Here is a 22,604-nt window from a genome sequence, read left to right as displayed (position 1 = left end):
CTGGTAGTTGACTTTGTCTGGAATGTAAGGACAGACAAGGTCGACTTCCAAGGATGTTTGCACACCCTCAATGTACAGGGCTGGTTCTGTATATTCCTTTGTTTCTAAGAAAGTATCTTGATATTATAAAATTCTGTGTGTTCTGACCCCTTTATACGGCAGACACATTTACGACTTTGGAAACCCCAGAAGTTGTTAATGGTTTCCTAATAAATGGAAGGAAATAGGGGTTTGCTGCTATGAAACATTAGAGGTAGCAGTTCACAGCATTTTGGCCATCGCAAGGATATTGCATTTGAGAGTGTGTTTCGTGGTTATAGCCTGGAGATCCTGGGTTCAAATCCCAGCTCAGGCTCTGACTCACGACATGGCCATGAGGACATGACCTCCGTGAGGCGCAGATATTTCTTTGGAATGAAGGTTAACTCTTCCCCTCTGGAACGTTACTGTAACCAAATACACTCGTCTTTAGCAATGTTTGGAGTTTCTTTACATCACAAAGCTGTCAAAACCCATCTCCTTTCACAGCCACCAAAATCCATTATTAAGAGGCTGTTTAATTGTCATTAATGTCCAAAACTAACTGATTGACAAGTGATTTTTTAAAGCTACACTTAAAACCCATAGGACAAAAAAATGAAAATGTATCATATCTTACAGCAACATACCGATATATCAAACATGGTTCTTAAGTTCTAAGACCTACATGAATTACTGTCTCAGGGGTTTAAATACAATACTAGACCTGCAAGTGTTCTTTAACAGTAACACACTGGCCAAATAACAATTTTCTGAAGGAGATGGATGACAATGTGTGTTTACTATATTATTAGGCTGTGGCACTCATCATGAATGGCTGTCTGGGACTTCAAAAGCCACCAATAAGGGTAAACAGAAGCATTACAAGCTGTAATATTCAAAGTGGGTGTAACAGAAACACATGCAAAACTGCTCCTCATCATTTGACCCCATTTAGAAATCTTATACCAATTTAGTGGGATTTTCAATGTAAATAATTTAATATGCTTGCTTGTCGACAGATTAATTAACTTCAGTAAAGTAGGGCACGATTTATTTTAAATAACTTACTGTTTAATAATAGAATTAAGCTATATACATATACTGAAATAATGTGCTAACAAATTACATGAATGCAAACAAACAATTAAATGAAATGAAGGGAGGGGGATATGAAATGATCAAAAGAAGCATGCATTGAAACAAGGCCCTATATTCCCCAGCACAGTTCTCAAAAGGAGTGTGCTCTGGTAAGAGGAGGTAGTGCTGGAGTGTGCTTCTTACTCTGCTGCTGTTTTCTTTTGGTAGAAGTTCTATCAGTTGGGGATAGTTGCTGTCGTCTTTGAAGCTAGCTCCAGTTTCTCTGAAATCCGATTCCTTATTCCCAGGGCTCCTCCCTGCAATGCCAGCACAAACATAGCTCAGCAGCTGCAGAGCACTTTAAAGAGTCACCATGAAGCGCTGGAGTGCTCTCCTCTGTACTATGCGCACTCCTTAACCCCCAGCCCTCCAGTACTCCCTTCCATGACACTCTACAGACTAGTCTGAGATTTACATTTCTCTTTTTTTTAGACTCCTTGGTGTTTTCCCAGATAAAAAAAATATATATTTTTTTTCAAATACAGTGTTAAAACACATATATATGAACAATATAGAATTTCAAGTTATATAACATATATGTTTGTATCTGTTTCATGGATTTAAAATACAGGTTTACCACACGTTTCAAATGAATGACTCCTATACACCATGTATAAAAGTATATTAAAAACATACTTTCTTTTTATATGGGATCGCAATTGTTTTGTTATGTCTTGGATCACTAATTAACAGAGGGACAGCTACCACAGTCATTTTACTGCCCACCACATGAACTGTTTTCACAGACAACTGCTGAACTGTAAACATTTATAAGGGTCTGTGTAAAAAAAGCCCCTACAAGATGCTGCTGTTTCCTCTGTTTTACCGACAGCAATGGCTGAGGGAAGCTTTTCTATATAGAAACCAGTGGAGCTTTGTCTTCAGTTTGTGCCATGCACAGTGAAAGGACTTTGGTAGCAGCAGTTAACACATACATATATACAGTACAAAAACATGCTACTGTGTTTAAAAATACATTTTCAGCAATGCAAAGTACATGAGGTTGCAACAGTAAGTGCAAGTCTCAGGTGTTTTCCTGGCTCAAGAAGTTGCGCAGATCAATGCATGTGAGTAACGACAAACAACATCATCTCTATTACTTAACATCATATAGACAGGGAGAAAGGTGGGTGTGTGTTAAAAAAAAGATTAAATGTGTCTGTGATGATGTTATTACATAATTACAGGGCACGTCGAGTGCACAAGGAGATCACAGTTGAGGAGATGAGCCCATTAGTTATAACTTTTATTTTTTTAAGGTAATAGATCTGAATAGGAAAGACAGTTGTGTGATGATTCCACTCTGATTCTGACTTCAACACAGTCAGCCTGCTGTCGTTATGGACTCTTTGTTTTACTGTACCATGATCTATTCTCATAGTACAACGCAAACCAACAAACGAAACCTGATTCACGTCAAATTACAATCGAGTGAAGTGTTAAATGTGAAACTGGTTGAAAGATTAAACAATCTTTCAAAGGCAACAGGTCTGTTGGTCTCTAAACAGCAGTACAACAGCAGCTGCACACACACACTGTGCGTATTCACGCAGATCCATTTTCAATAGTCATCTAAAAAGTCAGCGTGCTCTGCACTGTGGTTCTTTGTGCTGTCCCAAGTCAATAGTAGTTATTCCATCGCTTCTGAATGGAATTGGGGGCTTCTCAACACACTCATGATGTAGTTAACCCTTTACTGCCCTGGGTATGTGCCCATACCTATTAAATGGCTATTTTCTTAATGTCAAATATATTGGACACTGGGCAGCAAAGGGTTCATTAAAAGCTGTAGGTTTTGAAGTGATACTGGTACTGAGGCAACAGTAGCCTCTGTCACCTCAAATAGCTGCCGTCCACTCGGCACAGAAAGAAGATTGCGCAACATTAAGCAGCGGCTGTTTCTGACACAGGCAATAAAAATGAACTACAGCTCTCCCAGCTCACGGCAGCAGCAGGGCTCTCAGTTGTCACCAATTTGCAGTGTGTTTCCCGGCTGAGTGAAGGAGCTGCTGTTTGATAAACAGAGAAGCCTGGGTTCGATTTTCCATCCATTCTTATTTACAAACACATGCTTCTTGAGGAGAGAGCTCAGTGATCCGAGGCAGCGCGTGTTTCCTCTCACAACCTGCAAAGCGGCTAACTGAGAGAGTGACAGCCGAGTGAAGTGTGCGTACACCTCACACTTAGTACCCAAGGCTGAAAGGATTTAATCACAGTGCTGGGGAGGCTCACCTTTCCCACGCTAATTCAAACAAACACGCTGACTCTCTCTCTAACTGTCCCTCACACACATTAAATAAAACCTCCATTTGCCAACCAGGTAAATCCTTTTGCATCTCTGTTGCCTGCCAGCCCATGCAGTGTAAAACCAACCTATTGGCTCATTTATTGTGGCTGTTGAACTTAATAAATGCTAAAAAAAATAATAATAATAAAAAAAATACTGCTAGGTTTCTAATATATATTATCCAATAACTTTGATTCAACCTCATGTTTTTTTTAGATTTTACAGCCTGACATGTATTATAACAATAATGTTGGACTGCGGAAATAGCTATTTAGTTATTCTTTCTCAATGGCTTCCTGGACCCTTGTACCATTTTTGTGGGAAGCTCTTTCTCGAAAGAGATCAAACCTTAAAGGTTTCAATTGTGGATGATCTGTCTTTATTAATAATCCTGAAAATGATAGGAATGTGTGTGGGGTGGCCATGCATGACGTTTGGACAAACCAACTCAATTATAAACAGCTGTGTTTTAAAAAGAAAAAGTCTGTTTTTTATTCAGAATGTTAGAAAACAAAACAGTAGAACTGTTTTTGGTAACACTTTACATTAAGTGTCTCTAAGTACTGTATATTGAAGTAGTAGTTACTTAGTAAATACAGGGTTATATCATGCAAAAAAATTACACATTAATACATTGTAATTGCACAATAACATTGTAGTTATATGTAAGTACACCTAACCCTAACACTAACCTATCCCTTTTCTGATATATATTGCATATATTGTGCAAAAAGACTTACAGGTTAAGTACACATGTAAATACACAGTAATTAGAGACACTTCATGTAAAATGTTAGGATTTTTTTTTTTATGAACACATAACAACGCAAGTGTTTAATCATTAAAACAAATCTGCTTGTGTGCCAGTAACTTTCTCAATCACTTAATTATAATCTTTTGTTTCATGTGGACTGTTAATGTTTTTGTGCAGCATTAATGAAGAGACTGAAAAAAAACAGCTTGACTGAAGCCTGGGGCTCTAGATATCACCCCAATACTCAGCTGCTAAAAGCATAGGTTAGGGTTAGGCATGCTCTATGGGATTTGGATAGGCTTAGAATTAAGGTTTAGGTTTAGAAGTTGACGTGAAGTCTGGTTTAAGCTTAGGGTCTCTTATGCCCCTTCTCCACTGGCACATCCGACCCGTGAGGGCTCGTTACGGTACGGGTACGGGTGGTTCTCCACTGGCTCGGAGCTAAGCTGGGCCAGGGGCGGGGTTAAGGATAAGCCGGGCCAGGGGCAGGGTTAAAGATTATCGTCATTACCTTGCAGCAGTCAGTACACTCCAGAAAAACAATCAACAAACAACATGGAGGGCAGCGAGTGTGATGAGTGAAAAGTACAGTCTTGGGACGCTGAGGAAGTGCAGACTCTAGTTTCTCTGTGGGCAGATAGAAGTGTTCCAGAAGATCTGGAGTCGTGCGTCAGAAATGAGAACGATTATGCCCGAATTGAGGTGTTAGAGTAGATTAATTTGAAGTAGTCACACTCTGCAAGCAGTCATTATTAAATTGGTTAGGTTATGGAATGGCTCACCCTTGTATTTCTTACAAATCCCTGAAACAAAGGTGTATATATTTTCCCTGGTAGTTAAATTAAAAACAGAAACAGCTCAATACTGTAAGTTCATACTATCACACAATGCATTGCAGTAGCATCACCAGTCCCCCTTTTCTTGTTGAAGGTTCTCTGCTTGTATTTTATAGTTCAGTATATATTTTCTGCGTTCTTGTTTCTAATCACTTCCTGTGTTGCAGTTCAAACTCACTCCAATGGTCTAGCTGCACTCTAACTTACTTACCTGCTGTGTTTATTGTTTCAATGATTCGTTTACTCTATGGCCTGGCTTTGAAAATCAGTCACAATGTGTTTGAAACATTTGAATAACCGGGATTACCAAAAAACAAAAGAACAACCAAAATATTCTCAGTAGTAATAATATTGTAACTTGAAATGTATTTATGCAACACAAGAGAAACCCATTTAGAAAATCATGAATGTGAATGTAGTACCTTTAGGAATTCCTGTGAGGATCATGGTGTGCCACGACCCACAGCTGATGTCACACACAGCCTGGTTACTGACATCAGCCTTCTGCGGGCTCCAGAATTTATGGGACGCTGGTTGGTTTCCATCAATTACATGGCAGTTTCTCCCCCACATAAACAACTCTCCATTAGCTATGCAGAAAATAAACAAACAGAATCATAGCCTAAATAATTGGTCCATTTAGCCAGCGGGAAACACAACTGGGATACATTACTGAAAACAAACCCACAAAGAGTTTGATTTAAAGATCCTTTCCTCTCAGTAACTCTTTATCATAATAGATTGGGTAACATAAAGTACTGTATGTATAACACTGTACTATATGTATCATTTTAACCCTATCATTAATTCATTGACAACTTTGTATGCAACCACATGGAGCATTTTTTTTTTATTATTGCTGTAATTTATTGTGCCTTTTATTTACTGTGTTAATGCCATTCCTATCTTTTATTTACTGTGTTAATGCCATTCCTATCTTTTCTTTACTGTGTTAATTCAATTCCTGTATACCATTCTTGCCCATCTGCTACTGCTACAGCTATAGTGACCAGCTATGAATCAATCTTGAATTTCCAATGTGACAGCCGACCAGGATAGCCTGCAAGTATAGCTGGGAACAGATGGTATCTATTAGTTTGCTTTGTTGCGATGAAGAAAGGTCCGAGGCTCCACTCTGCTGTAGTCTGGTTCTGCAGGAAAATGTGTATTGAAGGTAACTTTGCAGCAAGATTTTATGGCTAGGGAATATTACCTCAACACAACATTATTATCACATGTTGGGTATTACCCATTGTTGGATAGTTGATAATCAACAACAATCAGATGTATATTATTATACATCATCACTAAACAAATACAACCAGAAGAGCTTGATTCTAGTACTGAGTAGCTACCTATGTGAGGCTCCAAGTTGGGCACAAGCATGAGTAATTGATCAATTAATCTTTAATTGAGGTTTGCAGAGTAAAATCATGGCGATCAATAAATGATAATCGATTACTTTTTGCATCTCGAGACAAAGCAGTTACATATAATTTTTTTGCAGTCCTATGTATCTTTTTTTTTACCAAAAAATGTATTCTTTGTGCACACATAGACCATTGCCCAAGCATTTTCTCACATGCAAAGTTTGCATATTTGAAAAAAAAAAAAAGTGATGTAACAAACTTTGAAATAAACAACCCGTATTGGACTGCAAAGCCTGTTTGAAATAGAGGGTTTTTATTATGTCACACTTCTCTCTTTTTAATCAGACAGCGCTGCATTAAAACAGATGTAATTGTCTCCTGCAGTTTATCTTAAATATGATGAGCAAAACTAAACCTTTGCAATACATGACAAAATGGATCTGCTTTTAAGCGACACGGTGAATTTAGAGCAGTCAAGAGATCTCTCAGCAAGACAAAGTGTTCCACCTAGAAGGTATAGCTTCACAAATTGTCTTCATTTTAGAGGGCTGTAAAGAGCAACAGGGGACTACTATCAAATGACAGTCTTCAAAACCCAGGGAGCGAACACAAGAATTAAATGAATTAAGTGATACATTTAATCTCATATCAAGCAGAATATATTTTTGCTGAAATCTGAATAAAATTCAGTGCACCATTAAAAGGTTTGGTACCTCAGCTCCAAACCAAATCATTTTTTCAGACACTCGCATTAGGCTGCACTGGGAATAGAACCCAGGTCCCTCGGCTCTTGTATAAGCAGTCTGTTTTTTAAGCTTTGCATTGAAAGTATTTTTTGGATACAATGTGTGATCTAAATTTCAGCTTTTAAAACATCACTTTTTTATATGAAAAATATAAGTTAAAGAAAGACAAGAAAAAAAAATCACAAAAAAAAAAATCTTACAAAATTGGCATAAATCACTTGAGATAAATCATCTATTATTCCATTGATATGACATTACTACTGTATTAGTTAATCAATATGTTTACAAAGAAATGGATAAGTTGCTTGGTGTTATTTTGACATTTGATCTAACTAGAACACGCCTTAGTAAACAAGCTTGTTCCAATGGAATTGTAGCCACAGTATATGGCAACATCTCATATGGCCAAGGCGTTCTTTTAGCATTGCTTACCACTATGTTTTGAAATCCAGGACCAGAGGTCATATTACTTGAGCTTCTGTTTGCACTGTCTAATTTAAAACCAACTGACCTGTCTTCTCTCAAGAATAACACAGATACTGTATATAAGAACTTAAGAACATAAGAAAGTTTACAAACGAGAGGAGGCCATTTGGCCCATCTTGCTCGTTTGGTTGTTAGTAGCTTATTGATCCCAGAATCTCATCAAGCAGCTTCTTGAAGGATCCCGGGGTGTCAGCCTCAACATTACTGGGGAGTTGATTCCTTATGTTGGGTGGAACATCCCAGTAGCCAGAACATGACACAGTATCGTATTATTTTATTTGTAATTTAAACTAGATTAAGTTGCTAGAGCACATTAGTATATTGATCATTTCCTTTGAATTAAAAAGATGCACTGACCCTAATGAGAACCATTTAACAGGAACTGTCTATTACCACGCGTGAAACGAATAAATGTATAGTTACTGCCTATAACAGCCTTTAATCTGGCTTACAGTACGTTTTAAAACAGGGTTCTGGAGGAAATACGTGATTCGTATATGCACATTATTTCTTAAACAGCTCCAAACTCTGTTTATGCCAAAAGGAGATGATCTGCAACAAACTGATTTTTTTGTTATCGTATAAGTACAATTAGACTAATATAGTTTTTTTCATAAGCCACATATAGACAGACAAGAAACCATAGTTGGAAAGCAAGTAATCTTCTACATTAGGTTAATAGTGCTTTTTAATGTACTATTATTATTATTATTATTATTATTATTATTATTATTATTATTAATATTATTATTAATAAATCCCTGTCCATTTGTTTGGAAGTCAAATAAGTACCCTACAGGCACTGTTACAACACCAACTATACAATCCTGACTTTTCCTCAATCACAGACAACTGAGTCAAATTAAACTGTATTTCATAGTGTTTTTGTACTGATTTTGAATGTGGATAAAGATGAGACTGTTATCTATCTTTTAGCTGTACTACATGGTCATCTTCTGCAGAGTTGTTTTGTTTCTTTACATTCTTTAAATTACTGATGATTCATAAGCTCAGTGCCACCCTCACAGTAGTTTATTGCACCCAACAAAAACAGCACTGAGCTGCTAAAACAATGAGGACCAAATGGGCAGACAGCAACCTGACACTTACTGCCTCCATAAATCCTCTGAGTAACTTTGAAATGGCTTAAGGAAAGCCACAAGCTTAGACACCAGCATACTTTCCAGTACCTTTTGTCACTCTAAACTGGTTTAGAAATCCATATACCAGTGTTTGGTTTAAAAGTGGGATTGTTTATGTAGTTTCTAAGTGGAAACAGAAAGTTTCAAGAGATAACAATCTTAATTGACTAGAAAGATGACTCACTGACCTTTGGGTATTGCTTTTGCTAAACTGTGAAATATTTTAACCAGAACAAACAAAGTACCTGGGATAAGACATCCATTTATATATTTGGACAGTTTTAGGGTCCTCAATCAAGAAATGAGGACCTTTATGTGCTGATCAATGCCTTTGGTCAATCTGTCTGTCCCACTCTACACGGTTCACACAACAGTAGCCTTGATTTTAAACGAATCTTCACCAAACGTTCATCACCCACTCCTAGCCTCCTTGTCGGATTGCACTTGGATATAATCTGATAAACTCTTGATTTTAAACACTTTTTTTTTTTTACCTTTTCAGATACTGCGCCATTATGACACTATTACAAGTACTCCCTGTATGTGCGTGCACTAGTGTAATTTTTTTTTTTTCTAACTCATTAAAACATTTAACATTTAAACACTGGAGTGATGGTTTTTAAGATCATGTCCCTTTTGGTTGAAGCAGTAATCACACACAGTATATCAATAAACAAGTTCTAAATATTCTGTTGCTTTAATATACTACTGTAAAACACTCCATTAGAAAAAAGAAACCCCATTTACCCATGTATGATTCAACTCCAGCTAATGTCATATTGTAAAGATATTTTACATGGTATTATTATTAATATTATTATTTATTTCTTAGCAGACGCCCTTATCCAGGGCGACTTACAATTGTTACAAGATATCACATTATACATTATTTCACATTATACAGATATCACATTATTTTTACATACAATTACCCATTTATACAGTTGGGTTTTTACTGGAGCAATCTAGGTAAAGTACCTTGCTCAAGGGTACAACAGCAGTGTCCCCCACTGGGGATTAAACCCACAACCCTCCGGTCAAGAGTCCAGAACCCTAACCACTACTCCACACTGCTGCCCAAAAGTGTAGCATAAAAAGAAAGGAGGGATTATACAATGAACCACAGCACAGGTATTGACTTACAAATTATGCTTCAGAAAGAACACAGAGCTCAGCTCGCTCATTATTTTTTTCGGATACAAAGATTGATTGCTGAATTCCCCAAAAAAGGGTAAAGATCATGTTTTCTTACAGAATTGCCAGCTATGAAAGGTCAAATCAATCATCTACTAAATCCGCTTGATACGCAATCTATAAAAAGCTTGTTTAAATAATAGCAATGTATAGATCACCTGAAGACATAATCGCTGCTGCGGTAGCCTAGAAAAGCTCATTCATAGAGAAAGCCCATGTGGGGAAACTAATAGGTGGTTCACAGTAAAATGCAGGCAATATACAGTATGTCATATATTGTGCCTTAAATATGAAGTCATGATGTTTGTTCATTATATGAAGTATATATTACACGACACAGTAGTGCCCACAAGCATTGACCACCTCTGTTAATTGCAATGTTATTAATCTAAGCAGCATGCAATACATGTTGCTTTTGATTAAATGTCTTAAACTTGTATTGCTGGATCGAGTAGAAGAAGTACTGAGTAGCTGAAATTGATCTACTGAGAAGATTGGCAAAAGATATCCCCCAGGCTCAAGAAAAAAAGACTTGAGAAGTCTTCTAGAAGTTAAATCCAAAGGAGGTCGGACCAATCTGGGGGTTAGTTTATATGACGCTTTGGTAACCAAGCAGCAGCAGCACATACTGCTTTTCCAATTAATACACATTTAAATATATAAAACTGTAACTCTTTCTTACCTGAAGTTGTTCATGTGTTTTTGGTCAAAATCCAATGAGTGTGCCAAGCTTGGGATTTAATGCTGACTGCTTTACAAAACTCAAGCAGATTTATAAACTATAGCTTACCTGTGAGCGCAGAGCTGTAGCAATCCCCAGCATCGATCTTGCGGATGGCTCCTTTAAGAAGTTCAGAGCAGAGGAGCTGAGGTTTAGACAGAAAAGTTGTGGTTTCTCCATGTCCCAGCTGCCCCTGCAATGAAAGACAATTTTGAACCGCCAATTAATATTGTTTCCTAATATTATCTAGTTAACCTTTTAATAGCTGCTACAAACCATATCTGCGTCTGGTTGAACCTAGGGAGGCAGGGGTGGATGTATTTAGGTAGATCTGTAATGGGTTTGCAGTTCAAACTCTTCTTCAGCATTCTACAAGTCAACCGGGATCTACACTGTATACCACGGGTTCATGCCTTTACCAGGTAAACCACTCACACGTAATATAAAGGCAGCAGCTGAGGAATGAACCCCTAGGTTCAGGGACCCACACACTGTTTGCAGCACCAAAAGAGTCAGGCTCTACCTGTGGAGCAGACAGACACTGTTGTATATTACTCAACTTAGTCTGCTGGTGGAGTTCATTACCATACTGTGCCTTTGAACACATAGCTATCAAACAGTGCCTCCTCTTAATAAGTATATATTGATATTACTGAAATAGCTGATTGAAATTGGTTTATAACACACAAAGATCCCAACACACCATGCGAGTCGGTCCTGAAAGCCTCCTGTGTGATTCAATGTACTGTTTGTTCTCTGGAGTGGAAATTCTGATTAGTCAAAGCAGCCCTATTTATTACTGAACAATTCCAAAAGATCTATGTGCACAGTGAACCTTAAAAACATTTTAAAATATGTGTTGTGTTTGCAAACTGCAATGTATGACATGCAGGGCTGGCAGGCTGCCTGGTTTCTACTTAAAGATTGTCATTTTGGGAAAAATAAATTTCTCTAACTAGACAAAAGTCAATGTTTTACTACAGTCAAACTGATGCAGCTGACAATTTAATGTCTCATCATTTAAAATATCTGTGGAAAATAAAAATAACCTCAATCAATCATAAATCTTGCTGGATGCCGCTTTCGGTGGGGTTTAGATAGATCTGTGCCACAAATCAAATAGTTATTTTTTCTGTATAGGAATTCCCCTTATACAGAAATCAGCTAAAGGGAGAGTCTGGGGCAGCAAGGATAAATGGAATGGTGTAAATAAATAGAAGTTGTTTAATGGCTTTATTACCTTAGGGGGGGGGGCAAAAGGTTATTATGACGCTATGATGTCAAAGGGCCATGATGATATTGTAAATCATAAAATTCAAGCAAATAATAAGCATGATCACAAACCCAATATGAAATTTGGTTATTTTCTTTTACTTAATATTATACATGGTTCTGAAAGATTTTTTATGAAAACTACCTCAGCAGACATTACATACTTCTATTTGAATTTCTTTGCACCTTGATTCCCAGACCCTCCCTAACAAACATATTACACTCCACACATAGACCTCAAGGTAAACCACACATAGACCTCAAGGTAAACCACACATAGACCTCAAGGTAAACCACACATAGACCTCAAGGTAAACCACACATAGACCTACACTTAAAATAAGACTGCTATTATAAATCTAGCTGACATTCTCAAACCATTAATCGGATACTCAACCCATAATAATCAACCAATGAAATATGTGCCTCCAAACATACTAGCTTCTATTTATCTATCAATCTGTCAGTTTGCACAAAAAAAGTGTTTTCACTTTTAAAAAAATGTAGTATTTCTCAACATCTAATGTACATCTATTAAAGGTCTACTCTTGGTCTGGGTCCTGCTGGCAGTCATTGAGTTTACTGGGAGAACGTCATGCTGGTCCTTGCGTTCAACAGGCCAACAGGAGGGGAGGAGGAACTGTCATCCTGTGGAGTGACATCACAGCAGACAACTAAAGAGCCCCTGAGAAACTCTGTCCTGTGGGCCATTGTCATCCCCTCCTGCAGTGACACACTCCACATAGAAGTGGAGTTTTAAAATGTTTGGGAGGAGAGACACAGCATCACAAAACACAACACGTCGCTCTAGCAATTAAAGGTGTCATAAACAAGGCTTTAAAAATGTTCTTGCCTCTCATTAACAGAAACAACTTCTTGTTTTCTTGTTGGTCTTAATTGTTTTCTACAATTTTCACATTGTAGCCAACGCTATAAACTAAAAATTGGAGTTTTTGTGACAAAAACAAAAACAAAAAAAGACAAAACAAACACAAGCAAAACAAATCTGTGATTGGTATCATTGATATGATTTTACTGCAGTAAAAACAACACCGCTACTGTCATTTAACTGAGAAAATCAGAGAATACAGCTGTGTACCAAATATTAGGTCTGTAAAGTGAAGGGTGCCAGACGATTTTGCTTGAGTTTCCAGTCAGCATCTGGAATGGTTTATGAAATATTAGTGGTGGAAACAGCAGCAATGGTGCAGTAGTGGCGGATTCACACTGATGCTTCATGTCTGCTGCAGGTTGAGAAAGATAGCCAGGCAATCCATGGGTGTAGTGCTGCAGCAGCACAACGGAGCGCCGATTCGGCACCTAAAAATCCATCAATAGAGGAGCTGAGCTGCGATACTTTAAAAAAAAAAAAAAAAACCTTACAGAATTAAATGCATATAAAAAATAAGTTATACAATTTACACATAAAATTAACCAAACTCTCACAGTGTCAGAGAACACAAAAATATGTTCCTCAAATTCACTTCTGAACGCACCCTGGAAACAACAGATTGAATGCTTGACCCTTCAGTTTGTGTCACAAGGTTTTGCTAGTGCCGGTTGAATCGTGGTGGGTGGAAAGAAAACAGCAATGGCTGCTAAACAAAAAACTATCACTACCTTTTTCAAGAAGAAATGTCCTGGAACAGCAGACAACAAAGACACTGACACCAGCAATTCCAGAATAAATTCAACTGGAAACGAGACACGGATTCCTTCGAATCCAGCGGCTTCAGCTGAAAATGAGGCGCCTTCGAATCCAGCGGCTTCAGCTGAAAATGAGGTGCCTTCGAATCCAGCGGCTTCAGCTGAAAATGAGCTGCCTTCGAATCCAGCGGCTTCAGCTGAAAATGAGGTGCCTTCGAATCCAGCGGCTTCAGCTGAAAATGAGGTGCCTTCGAATCCAGCGGCTTCAGCTGAAAATGAGGCGCTGTGGCAAAGTGCCCCGTCCCTGTGTGCATTTGTGTGTATGCGTGCGTGTGTAAATGTTGGTGTATAGATTGGTACACGGGATATAAACGGGTCTGTGTTTCACGTGTATTTAAAAAGTGTAGATTTGTATTTAGGCACGAGGAGAGCACAAATCACTTCACGTGCTGGTTAAATGTAATATGTGAGCACGGGGTTGCACAGAATTAATTGACATGCTGGGATTCAAGTGAATAATTAATTGGTAATTGAATCCCAGCACAATAGTATATATAGACGCACATTTCTTGCACTCAGGGGTTAGGTGTTCGGTGAGTGGAGAACGAGTGTGGAGAAGGAGAAATTAAATAATAAGAAAGAACGTAAATATAAAAGTGAATAACTGTCTCACTCACCGTGTTTCGTTTGTCTGTCTGTGCACTGTCTGTTTACTGTGTAGTCCGTTTTGTTTATATGTTTCTTTTGGCTACCAGTGCCGTGTCCTGTGTTTTTGTTGTTTCAAACCTTTTATTTTCTGTCTGTTTATTAAATGCTGAACGCGATCACGCGTTCAGCCTCACCAAAACCCCATCTCTCTGTCGTTTGTGTTCCTGTTTCTGGTCTGACGCCACCCACTCCGGCCGTCTTTGTGACACGTGGTGTCCTGCGTGGGATCGACAGCGCCTCCAGGACTCAGGCCAGAGCAGGAACCGCAGTTTGGATTTAAAAAAAAGAAGAAAAAAAAAAAAAAAAAAATGGCAGAAGACGCCATCAAAGTGCGGGACTGGATGCTGGAGAATGCTGGGCTGGAGGCCCAGTCTCTGCCCATAGTCGTCCAGGCCCTGTGGATGATGGACTGTGAGAGATGGGAGGCCTATCAGGAGGAACACACCCCAAACACCTTGGAGGAAGGTGTGGAGTTTGTCCTCAGCTACCTGGAGGCAACCATAAATGGAACAGCAGCCCAGGTAGCAGGACCACCAGCAGAGGAGTACCTGCTGTCCCCATCTCCACCAGCAGAGGGTGAGTACCTGCTGTCCCCATCTCCACCAGCAGAGGGTGAGTACCTGCTGTCCCCATCTCCACCAGCAGAGGGTGAATGCCTGCTGGTTTTGCCTCCACAGCCCAAATGGGAGGAGCCTGAGCATCCACAGCCCAAATGGGAGGAGCCCAAGCGGAAGGAGCCTGAGCATCCACAGCCCAAATGGGAGGAGCCCAAGCGGAAGGAGCCCGAATGTCCTACGCCTGAGTGGGAGGAGCCCGAATGTCCTACGCCTGAGTGGGAGGTGCCCGAATGTCCTACGCCTGAGTGGGAGGAGCCCGAATGTCCTACGCCTGAGTGGGAGGAGCCCGAACGTCCTACGCCTGAGTGGGAGGAGCCCGAACGTCCTACGCCTGAGTGGGGGGAGCCCGAACGTCCACAGCCCAACAGGGAGGAGTCGGGGCGTCCACAGCCCAACAGGGAGGAGTCGGGGCGTCCACAGCCCAACAGGGAGGAGTCGGGGCGTCCACAGCCCAACAGGGAGGAGTCGGGGCGTCCACAGCCCAAAGGGAGGCAAGTCGGGGCTTCCACAGCCCTGGGACCCAAGCCACCAGCAGAGGGAAAATGCCTGCTGGTTCAGCCCCAAGAGCCAGAAGGGGAGGAGTTACAGGCTCAACCCCCTGAAAATTTTTGGGGGGGAGAAGGGCAGGATGCTGGTGTCCCCCAGCAGCCTCTCGCTATGCTGCTGAAGGCAGCACGGCGTGCACATGCCCAGCCGCCACAGCAGAGGGAGCCAGCACCGCCAGGAGCAGAGGAGCTGGAGCTGCCTCTACCTCCACCACCTCCAGGCGCAGAGGAGCAGGAGCTGCCTCTGCCTCCGCCACCACCACCGCAAGGAGCAGAGGAGCAGGAGCTGCCTCTGCCTCCGCCACCACCACTGCAAGGAGCAGAGGAGCAGGAGCTGCCTCTGCCTCCACCACCTCCAGGAGCAGAGGAGCAGGAGCTGCCTCTGCCTCCGCCACCACCACCGCAAGGAGCAGAGGAGCAGGAGCTGCCTCTGCCTCCACCACCGCCAGGAGCAGAGGGGCTGGAGCTGCCTCTGCCTCCACCACCGCCAGGAGCAGAGGAGCTGGAGCTGCCTCTGCCTCCGCCACCACCACCGCAAGGAGCAGAGGAGCTGGAGCTGCCTCTGCCTCCACCACCGCCAGGAGCAGAGGGGCTGGAGCTGCCTCTGCCTCCACCACCGCCAGGAGCAGAGGAGCTGGAGCTGCCTCTGCCTCCGCCACCGCCCGGAGCAGAGGAGCAGGAGCTGCCTCTGCTGCCCGTACCTCCGCAGGGAGTACGGTGGCCGGAGCCCCAGAAAGGGGAGCTGCCGGCCACGAAGAAGGGGGAGGAGGTCTGGAGACCACTTTCCCCAGCAGCAGTTTCGCTGCAGGAGTTCTTGTGGCCGGAGCCCCACAGGAGGGAGCTGCCGGCTACAAAGAAGGGGGAGGTCGGGGGACCACCTGCCCCCGCAGCTTTTTCGCTGCAGGATGGGACCAACAGGCTGTCAGCCGTGCCACTACCGGCAGGGGTGCTGACAGCATTGCCAGCCAAGGGCCCACTGAAGCCTCCCTTCCCAGCCCGAGACTTTGTCCTGGACTGCTGGGTTTTTAAGGGGGGAGGTGGCCGTTGAGGCCATGTGTGCTGCGCACAAGGGGGGGTATATGTGGCAAAGTGCCCCGTCCCTGTGTGCATTTGTGTGTATGCGTGCGTGTGTAAATGTTGGTGTATAGATTGGTACACGGGATATAAACGGGTCTGTGTTTCACGTGTATTTAAAAAGTGTAGATTTGTATTTAGGCACGAGGAGAGCACAAATCACTTCACGTGCTGGTTAAATGTAATATGTGAGCACGGGGTTGCACAGAATTAATTCACGTGCTGGGATTCAAGTGAATAATTAATTGGTAATTGAATCCCAGCACAATAGTATATATAGACGCACATTTCTTGCACTCAGGGGTTAGGTGTTCGGTGAGTGGAGAACGAGTGTGGAGAAGGAGAAATTAAATAATAAGAAAGAACGTAAATATAAAAGTGAATAACTGTCTCACTCACCGTGTTTCGTTTGTCTGTCTGTGCACTGTCTGTTTACTGTGTAGTCCGTTTTGTTTATATGTTTCTTTTGGCTACCAGTGCCGTGTCCTGTGTTTTTGTTGTTTCAAACCTTTTATTTTCTGTCTGTTTATTAAATGCTGAACGCGATCACGCGTTCAGCCTCACCAAAACCCCATCTCTCTGTCGTTTGTGTTCCTGTTTCTGGTCTGACGCCACCCACTCCGGCCGTCTTTGTGACACGTGGTGTCCTGCGTGGGATCGACAGCGCCTCCAGGACTCAGGCCAGAGCAGGAACCGCAGTTTGGATTTAAAAAAAAGAAGAAAAAAAAAAAAAAAAAAATGGCAGAAGACGCCATCAAAGTGCGGGACTGGATGCTGGAGAATGCTGGGCTGGAGGCCCAGTCTCTGCCCATAGTCGTCCAGGCCCTGTGGATGATGGACTGTGAGAGATGGGAGGCCTATCAGGAGGAACACACCCCAAACACCTTGGAGGAAGGTGTGGAGTTTGTCCTCAGCTACCTGGAGGCAACCATAAATGGAACAGCAGCCCAGGTAGCAGGACCACCAGCAGAGGAGTACCTGCTGTCCCCATCTCCACCAGCAGAGGGTGAGTACCTGCTGTCCCCATCTCCACCAGCAGAGGGTGAATGCCTGCTGGTTTTGCCTCCACAGCCCAAATGGGAGGAGCCTGAGCATCCACAGCCCAAATGGGAGGAGCCCAAGCGGAAGGAGCCTGAGCATCCACAGCCCAAATGGGAGGAGCCCAAGCGGAAGGAGCCCGAATGTCCTACGTCTGAGTGGGAGGAGCCCGAATGTCCTACGCCTGAGTGGGAGGTGCCCGAATGTCCTACGCCTGAGTGGGAGGAGCCCGAATGTCCTACGCCTGAGTGGGAGGAGCCCGAACGTCCTACGCCTGAGTGGGAGGAGCCCGAACGTCCTACGCCTGAGTGGGGGGAGCCCGAACGTCCACAGCCCAACAGGGAGGAGTCGGGGCGTCCACAGCCCAACAGGGAGGAGTCGGGGCGTCCACAGCCCAACAGGGAGGAGTCGGGGCGTCCACAGCCCAACAGGGAGGAGTCGGGGCGTCCACAGCCCAAAGGGAGGCAAGTCGGGGCTTCCACAGCCCTGGGACCCAAGCCACCAGCAGAGGGAAAATGCCTGCTGGTTCAGCCCCAGGAGCCAGAAGGGGAGGAGTTACAGGCTCAACCCCCTGAAAATTTTTGGGGGGGAGAAGGGCAGGATGCTGGTGTCCCCCAGCAGCCTCTCGCTATGCTGCTGAAGGCAGCACGGCGTGCACATGCCCAGCCGCCACAGCAGAGGGAGCCAGCACCGCCAGGAGCAGAGGAGCTGGAGCTGCCTCTACCTCCACCACCTCCAGGCGCAGAGGAGCAGGAGCTGCCTCTGCCTCCGCCACCACCACCGCAAGGAGCAGAGGAGCAGGAGCTGCCTCTGCCTCCGCCACCACCACTGCAAGGAGCAGAGGAGCAGGAGCTGCCTCTGCCTCCACCACCTCCAGGAGCAGAGGAGCAGGAGCTGCCTCTGCCTCCGCCACCACCACCGCAAGGAGCAGAGGAGCAGGAGCTGCCTCTGCCTCCACCACCGCCAGGAGCAGAGGGGCTGGAGCTGCCTCTGCCTCCACCACCGCCAGGAGCAGAGGAGCTGGAGCTGCCTCTGCCTCCGCCACCACCACCGCAAGGAGCAGAGGAGCTGGAGCTGCCTCTGCCTCCACCACCGCCAGGAGCAGAGGGGCTGGAGCTGCCTCTGCCTCCACCACCGCCAGGAGCAGAGGAGCTGGAGCTGCCTCTGCCTCCGCCACCGCCCGGAGCAGTGGAGCAGGAGCTGCCTCTGCTGCCCGTACCTCCGCAGGGAGTACGGTGGCCGGAGCCCCAGAAAGGGGAGCTGCCGGCCACGAAGAAGGGGGAGGAGGTCTGGAGACCACTTTCCCCAGCAGCAGTTTCGCTGCAGGAGTTCTTGTGGCCGGAGCCCCACAGGAGGGAGCTGCCGGCTACAAAGAAGGGGGAGGTCGGGGGACCACCTGCCCCCGCAGCTTTTTCGCTGCAGGATGGGACCAACAGGCTGTCAGCCGTGCCACTACCGGCAGGGGTGCTGACAGCATTGCCAGCCAAGGGCCCACTGAAGCCTCCCTTCCCAGCCCGAGACTTTGTCCTGGACTGCTGGGTTTTTAAGGGGGGAGGTGGCCGTTGAGGCCATGTGTGCTGCGCACAAGGGGGGGTATATGTGGCAAAGTGCCCCGTCCCTGTGTGCATTTGTGTGTATGCGTGCGTGTGTAAATGTTGGTGTATAGATTGGTACACGGGATATAAACGGGTCTGTGTTTCACGTGTATTTAAAAAGTGTAGATTTGTATTTAGGCACGAGGAGAGCACAAATCACTTCACGTGCTGGTTAAATGTAATATGTGAGCACGGGGTTGCACAGAATTAATTCACGTGCTGGGATTCAAGTGAATAATTAATTGGTAATTGAATCCCAGCACAATAGTATATATAGACGCACATTTCTTGCACTCAGGGGTTAGGTGTTCGGTGAGTGGAGAACGAGTGTGGAGAAGGAGAAATTAAATAATAAGAAAGAACGTAAATATAAAAGTGAATAACTGTCTCACTCACCGTGTTTCGTTTGTCTGTCTGTGCACTGTCTGTTTACTGTGTAGTCCGTTTTGTTTATATGTTTCTTTTGGCTACCAGTGCCGTGTCCTGTGTTTTTGTTGTTTCAAACCTTTTATTTTCTGTCTGTTTATTAAATGCTGAACGCGATCACGCGTTCAGCCTCACCAAAACCCCATCTCTCTGTCGTTTGTGTTCCTGTTTCTGGTCTGACGCCACCCACTCCGGCCGTCTTTGTGACAGGCGCCTTCGAATCCAGCGGCTTTTAACCACAAATTACGTTGCCACTTGTTAGCGAAGTCACCGCTCAACTGAAGACACAAGGACAAGAGTATTCCGGACCCACTGTGGAAAATGTTGTGATGCTTCATTTTCGGTGAGTAGCCGAAAATGAAGCATCAATAGTTTCAGTGTTTTCTTTTAAAATGTCATTACAGTTTTTTTTTCTTTTTTTTTAATGTTATGCAGTGAATTTAATTAGCGGTTGTACAATCTGAACTTCTGAATCTGAATATACTCTTCTAGCACCTTAAATAATTTATCTGAAGTTTGCAGACTAGTGTTGCTAACACTAAAGTTGAAGGAGACTAAAACTATACATCTGGTACCATTTTGGACTTTTTTTGGTTTATTGGATTTTCCTTGCTGCTTAATTTAACAGAAGTTTTGTTGTGTGTTTTCTGTTGCTAAAAGTAGTAATAATTAGTGCTGCATATATTTTATTTATTTAAAATGGACTCACAGAAATGGAAATTAGGTTTTGAATATGAGATTTTTACCCCGATGGTAAGTTTTTGGCAGGGCTCCGGCACTATAAAATTTAGCACTACACCGCTGGCAATAGCCAAGTGCAACCTCTTCCTGGGTGCTGATGTCGTCAACTGGAGCAGAATCTGTGCCAGGATCCTTATTAAACTTTTCATGGCTCATTGTTGTAATTGACTCCTGCTGATTGACAACTTAAGTGTGTAAAATAAATGGACCGATCTTCTTAGAGAAATGATGCATACGGGAGTCTCGTGCATGGGGCCAGTGCAGACAGTAGATCATCTAATCTTCTTTGTGATGTTTAAATTAATCTTTAGAGGAATAGACTTCCCATTCTTGGTAGCTGCAATGGATCACGCAGCTAATGAGCTACCAAATATGTCAGTCCATGAATATTATCAGTCAAAAATCCCCCCTTACTGCATCCGTACAACATATGTAACATATAATACAGAATAAATAACCTTACACTTTACATATCCTGTTGTATAAACCCTACAGCTGACATTTATATTTGACATGCATACCTTTGACAATGGATATATGTTTAGGAATTGCTTAACTCTTGGGAAATGTTTAACCTGTGATCTGTTAACATCCCTATTCTGGAAAGTTTCTATACTGTATATATTTTCTGTTATTAAACTAGCAAGAAAAAAAAATGCTATGCTTAGTTTCGTTAATATTAAGTTGTTTCTTGTAAATTATATACAATTAATATTCTCTGCAGTGATCAAGACAAAAAATGAGCTGCATGACATCAAAGCAACTTTTAAAGACTGGAGATTCATGACTTTTTTAATCTAGTGATTCACAATAATAATAATATTATTAATGCAATTCTAGATTCAGACCTGCACTTAATATGCTAACAGCGATTTCAAAAGTAATGAATGTCATTTATCTAGCAATAGATAGGGTTGGCTGACCACAGCCATCTAGATTGATCTGGCATTTTAAACTGTGAACCACAGCGAGCCACAGCCTGTTGATACATTATCAATTCAAGAGCTTCAGTTTTACTCCAGAATATTGTTAATATTTGCAAAGAATATGTGGCGATAACATTCAATGATAAATAATATGAATGTGCAAATAGCACGCTCAGATATGTATATGAATATCTGTGCTGCAAGTTTTGCCTCTTGTATGTTTCTAGAAAACTAAAAAGGGGCCTCCCTGTGATCCTTAGCAGGTTGCAATATAAACAATTAGGGATTCAAAAAGAAAGATGATCAGAGACAATGACATTACATTGAGAGTGTGTTTAAAACAGCACTGACAGCACAGGTGTTATCACATTAAGCTGTTCATATGAAATATGCTCTGCATTGTTTTAGAATCATCTTTCTGGAAGTACAAAGAACATTATTCTCCCTGGACACACCAATATGGGCCTTTTGCCAGTACAGGTAATACAATCACATTTCCACTGGCCCAGTCTGTGTATGTTAGCCTTTGATACACAAGACTTATGTATTGACCAGCACTAATATGGCACACTCACAGTCTCCTCACTGTTATTGTTGAAGGTAACCCTGTAACTTGTGGCTGGCGATTGTCTTCTCCAGAAAAACATGTTCAGTGTCAGGAGGTAGCAATGAATGGTAAGCTGCATGTGGCAAGCCACTAGTTTCCCCATATATCAGGCCACTTAGATCCAATTAAATGCGTTCAATATTCAAATTGAGCCCAGACACTTCAGAAGTGGGATATGGGCCAGAGTAAATAGCCCAGGGCACTGTTTCAGTTGGAGGAGACACCCATTATTGTCATGCATGTCTTCTAAGGTGAAATGAACTCATCCTTCTTATGGCTTCCTCAAGATGTATGGACTGTCAGACAAATCCATTTAATTATACCTTCGCGCAGGCCCCCCGGGTCCTTCTGACATCTTTGTGGGAAGCCATTTCCTTCAAGACATCAGGGCCAGACATTTAAATTATATATCGTCTCCATTATTCATTAATAATATGATGGAACGTCACGTAAAGGGACTCCAAAACTTCAACACAAGTGTTGGGAAAGCTGAAATGTCCTGCACACCAGAACACATGTTGGGCTCCATGGTATTTCACACTCCTTTTCTCCAAAGACTGTAGCGCACAGCTTTATTGCACATTTTATGATCTATTTTAGGCTTCCGAATAGAAAAAGGTTTTCAAAGTTCTGTAAACCTGATTGTGCTCCACTAGACTCAGAGCTTATACTTGTACACCAACACTTCTTTGGCCAGAAAGAGCTTCGTTTAGA

The 22,604-nt window shown here is 42.8% G+C and overlaps 1 protein-coding gene across 1 annotated transcript in view; it reads right to left on the bottom strand.

The window, feature by feature from the left end:
* The window catches only part of LOC117404139 (uncharacterized), a 428,486-nt gene that overhangs the window by 4,611 nt on the left and 401,271 nt on the right, over positions 1–22,604 (bottom strand). The window contains exons 9-11 of the mRNA XM_058987371.1: positions 10,764–10,887; positions 5,458–5,625; positions 1,303–1,415 (exon numbers count right to left, since the gene is read on the bottom strand). Of these exons, the coding sequence (XP_058843354.1) occupies positions 1,303–1,415; positions 5,458–5,625; positions 10,764–10,887 (405 nt within the window). The remainder of the gene's footprint in view (positions 1–1,302; positions 1,416–5,457; positions 5,626–10,763; positions 10,888–22,604) is intronic.

This window comes from Acipenser ruthenus, chromosome 2 (genome assembly GCF_902713425.1).
Source record: "Acipenser ruthenus chromosome 2, fAciRut3.2 maternal haplotype, whole genome shotgun sequence".
Classification (NCBI taxonomy): Eukaryota; Metazoa; Chordata; class Actinopteri; order Acipenseriformes; family Acipenseridae; genus Acipenser; species Acipenser ruthenus.
Note: the sequence above shows the minus strand (reverse complement) of the source record. Positions and strands in the feature narration are given on the sequence as shown.